The sequence below is a fragment of the Canis lupus genome, chromosome X (genome assembly GCF_011100685.1).
Source record: "Canis lupus familiaris isolate Mischka breed German Shepherd chromosome X, alternate assembly UU_Cfam_GSD_1.0, whole genome shotgun sequence".
Classification (NCBI taxonomy): domain Eukaryota; kingdom Metazoa; phylum Chordata; class Mammalia; order Carnivora; family Canidae; genus Canis; species Canis lupus.
Window position 1 is genome coordinate 17,962,847 of NC_049260.1, and position 15,669 is coordinate 17,978,515.

General features: G+C 42.5%; 1 protein-coding gene across 4 annotated transcripts in view; it reads left to right on the forward strand.

Moving 5' to 3' along the window:
- Positions 1–15,669, forward strand: part of PHEX (phosphate regulating endopeptidase homolog X-linked) — a 209,933-nt gene that overhangs the window by 58,030 nt on the left and 136,234 nt on the right. For all 4 annotated transcript variants that reach the window (XM_038587067.1, XM_038587065.1, XM_038587066.1 and 1 more), the window contains 4 exons: positions 2,441–2,524; positions 3,692–3,837; positions 10,430–10,523; positions 12,838–12,966. In XM_038587067.1, the coding sequence (XP_038442995.1) occupies positions 2,441–2,524; positions 3,692–3,837; positions 10,430–10,523; positions 12,838–12,966 (453 nt within the window). The remainder of the gene's footprint in view (positions 1–2,440; positions 2,525–3,691; positions 3,838–10,429; positions 10,524–12,837; positions 12,967–15,669) is intronic.

Below are 15,669 nucleotides of genomic sequence, written 5' to 3' on the forward strand. Positions count from 1 at the left end.
CATCCCCCCTCAGGGGCAGTATGAGCTAAGGTCGGGGCTTTGGGAAGTCTGTCCACCCTTACTGGATGCTGGATATACAATTTGATATAGAAAGTGTATAGGACAGGCTGGTAAGCATTTTTTAGCTGCCTTTCTGGTGCTACCTCGTACCTAACCCTGGTTTTCATTCTTTTCTTGCCCCACTTAAATGTCATTGTGTCACATGCTGTGTTCTTTGTAAGTCATCTTGAGTTCAGGCTCATGGTAGAGATCTAAGAAGTAAATTTGAGGGAGAATAATGAGAAATACTCACTGGGTCCCTTTGTTCAGAATATCCCTTCTTTTGTAGAAGAACCAAAGTATAAAATCCCTATACATTCTCAGGACCAGAAAGAACAAATGTGAAATCTGCTTGTGAGGATACCTTGTGGTGGGAAAAAAACGATACTTTTATCAAGAAAGTCTTGCATATGGGCTGGTAGTCTTTTCTAACAGAATTTGGTAAAAATCCTTCGTTGCATGTGAGTCCAGGTGTTGGTTGGTTTTGTGTTTGGCAGAGTGGTGGTAGGGTGTTGAGGTATGGAGTAGGAATGATTGATGAGGGTCAGGAGGAATTAGTTTCTCTCAGCTGCAGTGATGTACATACATACCTCTATCCAAACTCCTACTTGCCGAGCAGAAAGTTCATTCGTGCATGTCACCTTTGAAGACTGTGTGAACACTGCTGCAGATGTTCTGGAGGCAAAGACTGGGCCTCTAAGCCATGTCTAGAGGCCATCTGGATTCCCTTCGCAGGCAAATAGGAGACCCAGAGCTCTAATTTGGACTGAAGCTCTGATATAGCAGGGGAAGGCCAAGGGATTTGGACCAAAAAGGGAACTAAAAACAGCTGGACTGAGGAAAGACTGGGAATTGTTGAGAGGCTAAATGAAGTGACAAATCCATGGGGTGGGGGGAAGTAGTTGGCAGAGAGCTGAAAACAGCTCTGAGGCCAAAGGGCTTCAATCCGGGGCTGTGAGCCCTAGTAGAGGGAGGGAGGAGTGTGGACATTCTCTGAGGCAATGATTCAGATAGAGCCAGGAGGCTGTTAGTAAGATTCATGAAGTCTCTCCTGTGGAGGGTGAGGGGGAGAAGCTGAGGGCACTGAAGCCTTTAGAAAATGGGGGCAGATGTCTATTACTCAGCCCTGTGTGCTTTTGTCTTGAAAAATCTGTGGTGCTTGGATTTTTGGCCAACTGGTTAACTCTTACCTCCATCCTTTACACCCTGAGGTCATTGAAAATTGTGGAACACATAGTGCCAGGGAAACTTCTGAAGCTGGAGAGAGACAGGACAACCTAGCCAAGCACAGAAAGGTCCTTGTAAATACAGCCATGGAAGTGTGCATTTGACCAATGCCAGCTAGAAAGAAGTGTGCACAAGGGGCGGTCATGTTGATGGAGTGGCCCTTGTGAGTGGAGCCAAGTAGAGTTTAATTGGAAAGGCTCGACAGAGAAAATGAATCTTGGGCAAAGTCTTGAATCATAGTTCAAACTCTGGGAGCATTGATGGCCGATGGGAGCCAGCGTAGGAGAGTCCTGTGTGAGGTGTGAGGTAGAAGGTGGCAAGTTTAATGGAAGGGAATCAGATGACAGAGGGCCTTAAAAGTATGGTGTGATTTAGGGGTATGGGGAGCTACTTGCTATCCATGGAAGTGATTAAGATGGCCCTTGAGGAAGATAATCGTTGCTCCTTTTCCTAGAATCAGCATCGCTTAGATTTGGTGTTGGCACAGTGGCCAAGAGCATGGATATTGGGATTAAAAAGAGCGTCAGGAGTCAAGGCTGGAGATGCAGACTTGGAAATATGTGTTCAAGTGGGAACCGGACTCATTCCCTTAGCAGTGGTGATGGGGGTGGGGGGTGGGAGGGGTGGTGTCTCAAGGCCAGAGAAAGCAGAGGGAAGAGGGGAGGGGAGGTAATCAGCTGTTGACAGAATGATCACAGTTGGCAGTGGTATCCAGATAGTCTAGTGCTCTTTAGTGAAAATGTGCCCCAAGGGATGAAGGGATGGCCTGTGGTTCCTGAGCTATTTGGGTCATTATCTGGATACCGAAGACGGTGAAGGTGGGATGTTTGTCTCAGTTGCCTAATCTCACTTTGGCTGTCAGACCTGAGCCCGTAATAGATTTTTGTCCATCCACATTATAGGTGAGGAAGGGATTTAGAAAGTTATTTTTGTACTGAGGGCAGTGTTTTTCACACTGAGCAAGACAGGAAAGGTTCTTTTTATTTGTCCTAATCTTAATTTTGTCTAAAGTGATGTCTTTTTTTTTTCTCTCTCTCTCTCTCAAGTTCAGCACTGTACCAAAATCTTGAAGAACTTTATGATACTAGGCAGATGTTTTGGCACAAAGAGAACATAGTCATGCATCAAGAAGTGGTTCATTTGAAAAAAAATAACCAAAGCCTCTTTCCAACAGATAATGATTCCACATGAAAACCGAACCAGTGAGGCCATGTACAACAAAATGAACATTTCCCAGCTGAGTGCTATGATTCCCCAGGTTGGTGAAAATGATCTAGGAAATGTTATCTTAACTGGTCATTTTACAAGCGATTGTCTGTCATCCGTGTGTAAATTTTTGCCTGTGGAAAACCGACTGTCACTCTTACTGGTTGGTTATCATCGTGTTTGTCAGTCTCCACAGAAAATATCCATTGTCTGTGCATTAGGATACTTTCTCCTGTAGGGAACAGAAAACCTTTCCATGAGTGGCTTAGAAACTTGAAGCCCATTTTCTAACATAACAAAAGTCTAGCTCTAGGTGGCTGTGGGTGTTGCTTTTGCTGTTTGTGTTGTCAGAGACTCAGGTTCTCATCCTTTCCACTCCACTCTCTTCAGTGTGTTGGCTTTTTGGCTTCCTGTTTGATGACTCAGGGTTGTAAGGTGGTTTCCGCAGCTCCCCATATCACATCTGCCATCAACCAGGAAGAAAGGGGAAGGGCCAGTGATAGTCCTGTCTGTCTCTTGTACCAGGAAAAAACCCAAAGCCTTTCCAGCATATTCTCAGATGTCTTCCCTTTCTGTCTAGAGTAGGATTGGGGCCCTGTGGCCATCCCTGCCTACAGGGGAAGCTGCAAGTGAGTGACTGGTTTTCCATTTTAATAGTGGATGCAGGCAAGGGAAAAAAAAAAAAAGAAAAAGGTTGGAAATGACTTTGGGGTAGCCAGTTAAAAACTGCCAAGAGACTGATGCTCTGGGGGAGGGGTCACATATTCCTCTTTGTTGCTCCTAGTTTCCCCCTTCTAAGAAAAGCTGCCCCAGAGTGGGGACCAGTAGTGTCCCCTGTACTGGGGCATCTGTGTGTATAGGTGAGTGAATGAGTGCAGGGGGGTCAAGGGGCGGGTGAGGGCAAGCACCAGAGGGAGGGAAGTGGGAGGAAAGAGAGTGGGGGGGGAGGGGAGAGAATAAAGGGGTGCTGCGGAGGGCAGGAGGGAGTGTGCTGTTGGGGGGCAGATGGTACAGAAGGCACGGGCATAGGAAGTCAGTGATGCAGGTCGTAGGTCTGGGCAGCAGTGACAAGTCATTTCTTTTCTAGATTTGAGCAGTTACGTCTCTAACTGGCCAGAAATGACAAGCAGTGGCGCATGTCCAGGCACCTCTACTTGCCTTTCTCCTTGCTCGCTGCCCAGCAGATGTTTCCTCACTGTGTTTGTCCTTCTCTCCTCAGTTTGACTGGCTGGGCTATATCAAGAAGGTCATCGATACCAGACTCTACCCCGGCCTGAAAGACATTGGCCCCTCAGAGAACGTGGTCGTCCGTGTCCCGCAGTACTTTAAGGATTTATTTAGGATATTAGGCTCGGAGAGGAAGAAGTAAGAGCTTTCTTGTGCATTTTACTGTGACTTTTGTTTTTCCTTTTAAATTATAAGGCCTTCCCTCTCACATCCTTGGAGAACTGTTGTTAAAGAAAGTTACCTCAAAAGAGTCTTCGGGGGAAAATCGTGCTGCCCTTCGTGACAAATTGGCTAAAATCATCGTCTGCTGTCATTTACTTGCTGTGATAGCAGCAAATACACAGTGTTTTGGCCCCTTATTTCTGGTCTTCATATTTTTCTCTCTGAAAGCCTAAATTGTTTCCTACTCTAAGGAACTAGTTATATAATGATGTTATTTTCTGAGATTTCTGTATGAACATCTCTTTTTTTTCCAGTTCATTCTTGGTCCTTTGCTGGTCCCCCCCACCCCCCGGTTTCTTTTTAGCCAATAAGTCACTTTGTTGCAATATACTGAAGTTCCTGTGTTGGATAAGAGTACTCTGGGGCTGTGGAAAAATTGTACTGATGAAACAATTTCAGGAACTGTCTGTTTTTTCTTATTTTTCACTTTTTTGAAGATTTTATCTATTTATTTGAGAGAGAAGGGGAACACAAATGGGGCTGGTAGGGGGGGAGGAGAAGAGGGAGAGGGACAAGCAGGTTCTGCACAGAGCACAGAATCCCACCACCCTGAGATCAGGACCTGAGCCAAAATCAAGAGTCAGAGGCTTAACTGCTTAACCGTAACCGACTGAGCCACCCAGGCACCTCTGATTTTACTTATTTTATTTATTTATTATTATTTTAAAAATATTTTTATTTATTCAGAGAGAGTGAGCAGGTGAGGGAGAAAGAAAGCAGTAATGGGGGGAGGGGCAGAGGGAGAAGCAGACTCCCTGCGGAGAGGCTCAATCCTGGAGCCCAGGGATCAGGACCTGAGCAGAAGGCAGATGCTCAAGGGACTGAGCCACCCAGGCACCCTGTGGTTTTTCTTATTTTAAAGAATGTATTAGAATTGGTTGCTTTGCTACTTAAGCACTACAAACAAGAGGATCCTAAAAATGCCCATGAAAGAGAATTTTACATCTTCATGAAGCCATTCAGATTTGCCTACAGAAAATGAAGCACAGAAAGGTCAAGTAGCTTTACAGAGGCAGTTTACTACGCTAGTTGCCAGACCATAATTAAAAACCACATTTTCGTATTTGGACTTAGGGCTATCTTGCCGAGAGTTGTGTTTAAAAGAAAAAAAAAAAAGACTCCTGCAATAGTCCTAGAAATAAAATTTAGCATCCATCCCTACCTATGGTAACACTTAAAGAGCTGCTTTTCCTTTTAAAATGATATTTTATGATGAAAGCAATACATGTTCATTGTGGAAAGCATACAGAAAAGAGAAGAAATAATAAATTTACTTAAAATTCTACCATTTGGGGATAAGCAGTGATTCTATAAAAATTTTCTAAGTGAAAATTGACTCTAGAGGTAGGTAAGTGTATGTGTGGGGGTAGAGTGTGCTCTGTGCCAATATTACACTCTATGTCAACTGACTAGAATTTAAATAAAACTTAAAAAAAAAAAACGGAAGTAACAAAGTGTGCTCCATGGACCAGTAATGCCAGCAGCACCACCTCAGGCCCTTGATAAAAATACTGATTCCAAGGCTCCTCCTCCATAGAGGCGGAAACAGTAGTTCTGGGGTGAGGCGCTGCAATCTGAATTTTAACAAGCACCCCAGGGGAATCTTTCAGCTAGTTTTTTTGGGGGGGCTCACTGGGTTTGAAGACCTGCTCATGTTAATCACCATTATGGCTAACAGTTACCTATGGTCTTTAAAACAAGAAAACCACTGTTGTTCCCACTTTCTAGATGAAGCAGCTGAGGTAGAGTGACTGCCCCAGGACATGCCTCGAAGAGGGGGTGCAGCTGAGATTAAGCTGAGTCACCCTCATTTCTACAACCTGTCTCTTGCATGCATGTGCCTGTATGGAAAAGAGACCCCTTTCCGACATTTCACAGCTAGTTTTGCAGATAGTTCCTCTGACCTTTCCAAGGTTACAGAACCGTCCTGGGTTGGTTGGTAGCAGCTGCTCATTGCTTGACCTCTGCTCCCCGTCTTGTGCCATGGCCCCTGCCTGGTGATAGCTGGCTTTTCTTGTGGGGGCAGTGGCCCTGACCCCCTGACAGGTGGCGGTGCAGGGCACAAAACTAGAGCAATGAGAGCTGAGGTGGTTGCAGAGACTGCATCAGCCCCTGCAGTTGCAGACAGAGGGTGGCCAGGCAGGGCCATTTGGAGGCACAAGCTGGAGGCCCCCTGTGCCCCCGAGGAGTTGGCCTGTGAGACGCAGTGATAGGCCCTGCTCCTCAAGTTATGCATGTCCCTTCCTAACTCCCTGTTGAGTGATCTCATGTGAACCGTTTGAAATAGGAATATTCACGCCATGGAAATGGGCTAATGCTACAATCACATTTGCTTGTTTTTTTCCCCCCTTGGAAAGCCAGTTGTGAAACATTTACTAGCATGTCCCTGGTTGGGAGGTGCTTTAGATGCTCCCTTTCCATCCTCTCCTCAGCTCTTCCCCTTCTCCTGATTTCCGGATGCCTGATAGTCTACCGTCTGATTTGGTCTGAGGAGCAAAATGGGAGGATGGGAGAGGCTGAGGAAGGGTGAGGGTAGGCAGATTTTGCTTGGGGTCTTCTTCCTGCCAGGGCCTGGCCTTGTGCAGATCATCTACATCAGTACTTTTTTTTTAAAGTGGCGTGGCCTAAAGCAAACCCTCGGACATTTTACCAAGCCTCTGTGATCTTTTCTGTCTTCAGTTTTATTTTAATATAAAGCAAGCACAGTGTACATTAAAGTGAGGTGATTCTTGTTAGACATACACTCCTAGAGGCTTACCTGAAAAATATGCTGTTACGTGGACCTCTTACAGAATGCAGTGCTGCTGAGGGTGATCTGGGTCTTTTTTATGTTTAAAGTATGACCCATGGAGACTAGTATAGGCCTGGCTTGAGAGCTTGCTAGAAATGCAGAAATCAGGCTCCACTCCAGACCTACTGAATCCTAATCTGCCATTTGGTAAGATCCTCAGGGGATTCACATACACACTAAAGTTTAAGAAGCCCTGATCTGGGATTTAGAATTCCTAGTTTAGCTGTGTGTGTAGAAAGGAGATAGAGTTTTCCTATACCAGTGGTTCTCAAACCTGACAAGCATCAGCATTCCCTGAAGGGCTCGTTAAAATTGACTGCTGGGTCCAATCTCATAGTTCTGATTGATTAGATCTGGGGTGAGGCCTAGGAATTTTCTAACAAGTTCTCAGGTGTTGCTGAAGCTGCTGGTTCAGGGACACACTTGGGGAACCACTGCCTTAGATGTACCATTGAGTAGTCTCTAAGATTTAGGAAGATCTCTTTAGCTTTGGGAACCTTTGAGGAGACCTTTTTGGCTTTCCTCAGGTAGTTTGATGTAAAGGAGCATATGCAAGCTCTGGAATCTGAAGACCAAATGTTCTGGATTTGCCACATACTTGCAAGTCCCTTGAACTCTGACCTTCGTTTTCCTCACCTGATAATGAGGATAATAATAACCATCCCATGGCATTGTCATGACCATCAAAAAAAGGTACCTAATGATCTCTTGAATCGCAAGCAAACGTAAGCTGTCACTAATTGACAAGGGGCAGCAAGGGTTTCTTTAAAGAAAAAAAAGAAAGCTTCCCAGTCAGAGGCTTTGGGAAATGATTTCACGTTGCTCTCTTAATGGTGGGTTCTCTCCTGAGATGTTTTGCCTTCCTCTGCTTTATTTATTGCCATTTGGGGAAATTACCATACTGCTGAAAATGCTTTTTGAAAAAAAAGATATTATGTGTTATTTTCAAGGACTATTGCTGAATATGATTTTTGTTTTGTTTTTTGATATATCTGAGCATTAAGTGGCAGTGATTCACTCATTATGGTCAGATCTGTTTCTGGCTTGGTAATATTAGCACTCCAAAGCTGTGCTCCCCAGCGTTCTGTCAGTATATTTATAACACACTGGAGCAGCTCATCAGTGCCATTGTCTTGCTGTGCGAGCTTCCCCGCATTCCATCTTCCAGCTCTCAGAGGTCTTGTTTTGCTATGTCTTAGTAATGCCTTGCCCACGAAGGCCTCACACACTATTCTTTGTTCATACCCACATATTTCCATGAAGCATTTGGGGACTTTTGACTGGCTGGGAAATCTTTGCTGAATTAGAGGCATTAATTTATCACTGTGTAGCTTAGGGAAAAAGCACAGAGCCTTTAAACCCGCTTCTTTTTTTTTCAAATATTTTATTTATTTATTTATGAGAGACAGAGAGAGAGAGAGAGGAAGAGACACAGACAGAGGGAGAAGCAGGCTCCATGCAGGAAGCCTGACGTGGGACTCGATCCCAGGTCTCCAGGATCACACCCTTAGACCCGCTTCTATGTGGTCTACCCTCCATTGCTTATTACACTGGTTCTCCAACTTGTTTGCATGTTGGACTTAGCTGGGGGAAATTGAAAAAAAAAAACCAGTATTTATGCTGGGTCCCATCCTAGAGATTCTGATCTAATTGCTCTGGAGTGTCCTGGGCATTTATCTGGACTTTTTAAACTCCTCAAGTGATCCTACTAAGTTGGAGATCCACTGACCATGAACTCAGAAGATCCAAAGGAATGACCTACAACCACATATTTATTATAGTAGCCTGAAAAGAGGGCTAGCCTTTGCTGATGAGAGTGGTGGTCTTGAGGAGAGGTGTGCATACCACCACATGATTCACTGAGTCTGAGAAGAAAATTTTAGAATTTTTATAGATCTTTATTTTTTTCCAGTGAAAAAAGGAATGAGGCTTTGTTGAATCCTATATAGATGGTCATGGACCCTTCATTTGATTTGTATGACACACATGAGGGGATGGGTGCTGTCACTCTCACTGTTTTGTTTTCAGTTGATATACTTAAAAAATAATCTCCAACCATTTACTATATAACTGTAGATTTATGAATTAAGTGGTTTAACCCCCACAAAATGGACAAGTGGCTTAAAAAATTCTTCCAAGAAACCGAAATTGAAGCTATTACTAATAACGTAAGAACAAACTGAACATCAGGAAAAAATGGCAGAAGCGAGCCTTCTCCCAGTCTGGTATGCTACCTTGGTTAGCCAGTTGACAAGGTAAAAAACAATGGTGGTCTAACCAGATCTGACAAAAATATGTTCAAAATGTCTTGAAATAGTCAAGAACACTCTACGAAATGGGGATTTGTATCCACTGTTATTGTTGTAGTAACCTCATCCTCTGTGGACAATGTGTTTTGAAGAATTAACTAATAGTGTTTGAACTTTGGAAAATACCTTTATTTCATTTTATCTTTTGAAACTCCTATTTCTATATTTGTTAAAAGCATTCTTGATATGTAAGTACTTTGTTAACTCTCCGTATAAGTTAAAATAACTATATAAATGCTGGGTGTATGTACTGGAATGTATTTAATTGCTGAGAATGCACATCCCCTGGGTTAGAGCACCATGCAAATGAGAGAGTTGGTTGTTCTTAATGGGCCAGATATCATCATCGTGTCACATGGATCTTACATGGCCGGATGACCCAAGAGTCATTGCAGGAATGTGTGTTATTAGTTACCATGGTAATGGTGCAACTGGGAGGGGGTGGGTCATTAAAAATTCATCATCACTATTGAGTTAGAAATTAGATCACACTTCCTTCTGAGGTCAGGGCATCTTTTGCTTATAGAAAAAGGCAGGGATGCCTGGGTGGCTCAGTGGTTAAGTGCCTGCCTTCGGCTCAGGGCATGATCCTGGAATCCCAGGATTGAGTCCCACATCAGGCTCCCTGCATGGAGCCTACTTCTCCCTCTGCCTGTGTCTCTGCCTCTCTCTTTATCTCTCTCTGTCTCTCATGAATAAATAAATCAAAATCTAAAAAAATAAAAAAAGGAAAAAGGTTACAGTTAACAAAATGTAATGGATTTTTAACAATATCTGTTATGGGCACTACATGAGTGTATGGGGTTATTCACACGTTTGGAAGTTAATGACAATTTAAAAAATCTGGAATTTACCCTTTATCAAGGGTTTTGTTATTTATTTTAACTTCAGAGTAACCACCCTATAAGGTAGGGATCATTCTTGTTGTCTGACAAGAAAAGATCAAATCAGCAAGTTTAAATGAGAAGCTCAAGCTCATATAAGTACGGAACCAAGGTGCAAATCTACATAATTGATATTGGCCAATATATTGCTGTTTGTTTCCAAAAGTAAGAATTCATCTGCATTTTATGAAATCGCCTGATAATTCCAGGGTATAGACAGTTTCTAGACATAAAGAGCTAGGCAACAGTGGATTCCATGCCCTGAGAGGGGAAGCAAAACGTTCACACTGAGGCCTCAGGCTGGAATCCTCATTTCATCTATCTGTATTAAGTGGTGAAAAGCCAATTTTGGTTGAGCTATTTGACATCGTATCATCTTATGTCATTTCTCAAGTGCAAGTTCTGCAGTTTTGTATGAGCAGGGGGTCCCTCCATGGAGCTTTGCCAACACTTTTCCCCAAGGTGTTCTGCAGAGTATCGGATATCAACCTAATTGTAATAAATGTGCATTTCTCTGCTAACAGGACCATTGCCAACTATTTGGTGTGGAGGATGGTTTATTCCAGAATTCCAAACCTTAGCAGGCGCTTTCAGTATAGGTGGCTCGAATTCTCACGGGTAAGATTGAAGAAGATTGCAATGTTACATCACTGGATATCTTTACATGCCGAAACAGTCTGTATATTAACTAATCCAATAAAAATCATCTTTATGGATGGGACAGAGGGAGTTTTGCAGCCCATGCTCTAATTTTTTTGATTTATTTCTTTTTATTAGGTTAAACCTTATGTACTGTAAATTACACTCAAACTGTACTTTGATGAGGGCATATAAAGATATTTGGGGCAATATTTGGGACTATCCTGTTGCATTTGCTCCCTCTTATCAACTTATTCCCATTTTCCCCAATGTTTTTAACTGGGTCACTGTCATTACAGTTTTAATGTATCTTAGTGATATATTTGTAACTATTTTTCATTTTCAGGATTCAGAATATTCAAAATATGCATGATATATGTATTAGATGGTAAAGTTTCATCTTTAATTTAGGGATAGAATTTGGTCTTTAACTTTATCTCAACTTTCATTCAGTCTTTGAATTTATCCTAATTCTGCTAGGCTGAAGAGGCCTAAACTTAGTCTCCCTGGGGACCTGGCTCAACTGCCTGAAATACTTTGCTTCTCTCCCCCTCACCTGGTTCTTTGATGTTCACTCCCTCACTTACACAGGTGTTATTTGGCTTTGTTTCACAAGCTTTTGTCTGAATAATTCTCCCATTAATAGAGGACCTAATGATTTTGGTTTTTTTTCATTTTAAATGTATTTACAACTTATTTTTCTCTCAATTAGAAGTGAATGACAAGTTTTATAACGGTACTTTCATTTAACAGATGTTTTGGTTATTAGAGAAACAGGTGAGTACAGGAATTTTTGGTGGGTAACAGTTATTTTGAATATATTTTGGCCCTCAAAATCATTAGATTATTGAGCTTTACAGAGAACAGTATAAAACAGCTATATTTATTGAGGTCATATCAAAGGGTTAAGCTACAAAACAAGTAGATTTTATACATATAACATATGTTATATGTTACATATATACTTATATATGTGTGTGTATATTTTTAAACTCCTCTGGATCACATAAAAGATAGTACCCAGCTGCTTTTCAACCCTACTGTGAAGAGAATAGGAGAGAATGGTGTAAGTAGTGTGTGAAAATTGGAAGGTTAGGTATGAGGAGATGTTTCTTGAGTGTAAAGAGCTAAATATAACATTGAATTGCCAAAGCCAGTTGTAGGATCTCTTTCTCTAGAGATTTAAAAAATAGATTGATTCCTTATGTCTGAGAAGGGGTCGTGTTGCCAGAAAGCAGGGGAAGGAAGCACAGATGAATTTAAGTGTGGAGCCCATTTGCACTGTGCCAGCAGTCCAGGTCTGCCGCAGTGCAAGCAGCAACCCCCCCCACCCACCGCACCATGCTCAGGTCCCTCTTCTTTGCTGCTTGCCTCCAGTTTGCACTTTGAGCCCTCAACTTCCATCCTCCAAGGGCATTTTAGACGCTATTTACTTCTTTACTTTCATCACCAAGAGTAAACCTTTGAGCCTTCCAAGTCCTGCTTTGGAACCTCCTTGTTTGTGTTTTTTTGTAATGGCTTAATTGGGACAGATGGGGAAAACATTTACATCTGTTTTTTACGTGGTTACTTGTTTTTCTTTTTAAAGATTTTATTTATTCATGAGAGACGCAGAGAGAGAGAGAGAGAGAGAGAGGCAGAGACACAGGCTGAGAGAGAAGCAGGCTCCATGCAAGGAGCCTGATGTGGGGACTTGATCCTGGATTCCAGGATCGCCCTGCGCCAAAGGCAGACACTCAATCGCTGAGCTACCCAGGCATCTCGTACTTGGTTATTTGTGTGTCCTTTGCTACATTATGATGTAAATAGGCTTCTTGGGTTGTTCACAGTGCACCATGTTGTTTCTGGACTTGGAAGTGTACTACCCAGAGCAAAGAAACCTTCTCTGGGCATGAACTTTGATCACCCATTGATACTAGACCTTTCCTAGTGGAACTTCAGTTCCCAATAGATATTTAAAGACTATCTAGACACTTGGACAGCATCCACTCATTTCCCGGCTAACTGTAGAAACGCTATGCCATAGTCCTAATCATTCATTTAATGGGGAAAACTGAAAGGAAAGGATAAATACATACTTTTCCACCATCAGAATATTTTCATTCAGTTTTAAAGATAACAAGGAACAATCAGAATTAGGACAGATTTCACAGTCGGCCCTACCATCTGACACATATGTATGGGTTGGGGTATGCAATGTTTTTTTAGCCTGTTTTCTTCAGGTTTTGTGAATTTTTTTTAGCCATAGGTTTTATCCCAGTGAAACTCAATCTAGATCAATTATCTCCCACAGGTAATTCAGGGGACCACAACTTTGTTGCCTCAATGGGACAAATGTGTAAACTTTATCGAGAGTGCCCTCCCTTATGTCGTGGGGAAAATGTTTGTGGATGTACACTTCCAGGAAGACAAGAAGGAGATGGTAAGTGCTGCTCCCCAGCTGGTAAGAGCCATGATGGGCTGCCAGGTCTGGCGTGGGCACGGCCAGCCGGCCAATAGCAGCCTTCTAGCTCTTGAAACCATCAATCTAGATAGATAATAATTTGGCTTCAGAGAGGAATTCCTGCAGTACAATATTAACTACAAACTCAAACCTAGAATATAGTCATTTAAATTAAGACAAGTTAGAAAAGAGAAAAGCATGAAATCATGTCACATAGAGTCTGAATTTCTCCTGTAGAAGTTAAATGTGTGAAGTCAACGCTTAGGAACAAAGAGGGTCTTGATAATTTTATGATTAGATATTAGACTGTTGTCATTACAAAGGGTAGAGGTTTTCTAGTCAGACCTCTTTGTTTTAGAGATGAGGAAACTAGAGACCAAGAGATGAAGTGATTTGTAATATATTTAACAACTATTAAATGGTTTAGAAATAGAAATAAAATGCAGGGTTTTTTCCTACTTATGCTGTTTTCTGGAAACTTCAGAAGTGTGACATGTATTTCAGAGACAATGCTCCGTGTTTATTTTTTTTGTTAACCTAAAAAATCCTTTTATTTTGGAAATTCCTGAGCATATACAAAAATGGAATGAGCAGTGTAATAAGATTTCCTATACCTATGATCTATTATGATTTGTAGTTGCTGTAATGGCAATAATGGCCCAACCAGATGTATCTGCTAATAAAACATGAGATTTAGTTTCATTCATTTATTCAACAAGCATTGTTGAACACCTGTTATATGCCAGGCACTAGGGACACAGCTGAGAACAGAGCAAAGATCCCCGACCTCACTGAGTTGATATTCTTTTGGGATGGGGGACAGGCAAGCATGTTGTAAGGACCCTGGAAAAAAGAAAAAGGAGAACAGAGTAGAGAGGAATTGGGAGTGCTGTAAGGTGAAGGTGTGTGGGGCAGGTTGTAGGATTAAATAGGGTGGTCAAGGAAAGCTTCACTGTGAGGATGATATTTGGCAAAGATTTGAAGGATGTGAGAGAATTAGATATGGCAGTTATCTGTGGAAAGAGTGTTCCAGGCCAAAGGAATAGCGAGGTTCTATGGCTGGGAGGGGCCTGGTGTGCTTAAGCAATAGCAGGGAGGTCCATGTGGCTGGAGCAGAGTGAGTGGGGGTAAGAAGAAGGTGCTGCAGTGAGAGCAGTAATAGGAACGGTGGCGTTCTGTAAGGTTTTATGGGCCATTGTGGACTTTTATCCTGAGAGCAGTGGAGAGCTAATGCAGGTTTTTGAGCAGAAGCCTGATGTGACTTGACTTATATTAAAAGGATCACCCTGCTGCTATGCTGAGAAGAGACTATAGGGAGTCAAGGACAGAAGCAGGGAGACTAATTAGAAGACTGTTGAAAGAAAGGGGGGCCTGGGTGGCTAAGTTGGTTAAGTGTCTGACTCCTGATCTTAGCTCAGGTCTTGATCTCAGGGTTGTGAGTTTAAGCCCCACATTGGACTCCACGCTGGGCATGGAGCCTACTTTAAAAAAAAAAAAGACAATTGGAGGAACCAGATGACAGATGATGGTGGCTTGGACCAGGTGGTAGCCCTGGAAGTTGTGAAAAGGGGTTGTATTCTGAATACATTCTGAAGTAGAACCAACATAATTTGCTGACAGATTTAGTGAGGGATCTGAGAATAAGAGCTTTGAGTCTGATTTCAGTGGAAGCATGGAGTTGCTGTTAACTGAGAAGAGGAATGCTGTGGGAAACCAGATTTGGATTTGGGAGAGATCAGGAAGTTAGTTGTGGCCATGTTGAATTTGAGAGGTTATCAGACTTCTAGTTGGAGATGTCAGGGAGGCAGTAGTGTATGAGTCTTGACTTGAGGACAGAGGTTGGGGTTTAAGGTTGGAAGAGAGAGGAGAAGGTGTGAAATAGTTGTCCAGGGCAGTGGGAGAGTAAGTAAACTGAGGAAGCATGGTTGTCCAGAGACAGTAATGGTCTAGATGAAGTTGGAGGTCATGAATTTCAGGACTCCTCAACCTTCACCAGTGTGTTGTTCTTCATTTTTTTCAACTGCATTGGAGGAGAGGGTGAATTTTGAATCAGAGTTTGTGATTTAGCTATGGTGGGGAGTTTTTGGTGTGTATTTTCTTTGCAATGAGTTATAGTTTACAAATGTCATGAAGCAAAATATCTAGGCACAATTAACTAATGTAGGTAGGAAAACATAATTTCCCTCTACTCTTCTAGGTTCTTTTTTAAAAAATATTTTATTTATTTATTCATGAGAGATACAGAGAGAGAGAGAGAGAGGTGGAGACAGAGGGAGAAGCAGGCTCCTCACAGGGAGCCTGATGTGGGACTCGATCCCTAGACCCAGGATCATGCCCTGAACCAAAGGCAGACCCTCAACTGCTGAGCCACCCAGGCATCCCCTCTTTTAGGTTCTTGAGATACCACTGTGATAAAGCACAGATTAATGAGAGAAAAACAAGTTTAATAAATGTGGATACCTCCTGTATATAAGGGAGAGACCCAGGAAAACTGAGGAACTCCCAGAAATGGCCCACGCCACCTTAATTACCATCCCCAGCTAAGGAAAAATAAGATGAGAAGATGTGGGCACAGGGGTGAGCAGGCCAGTGTTGGGAGGTTACCAGGAAAAACACCATAGACAAAAGTAAGGTTACTCTGCAGATTCAAGTCCATGCTCTTCTCCATTGATCAAAGTTTCT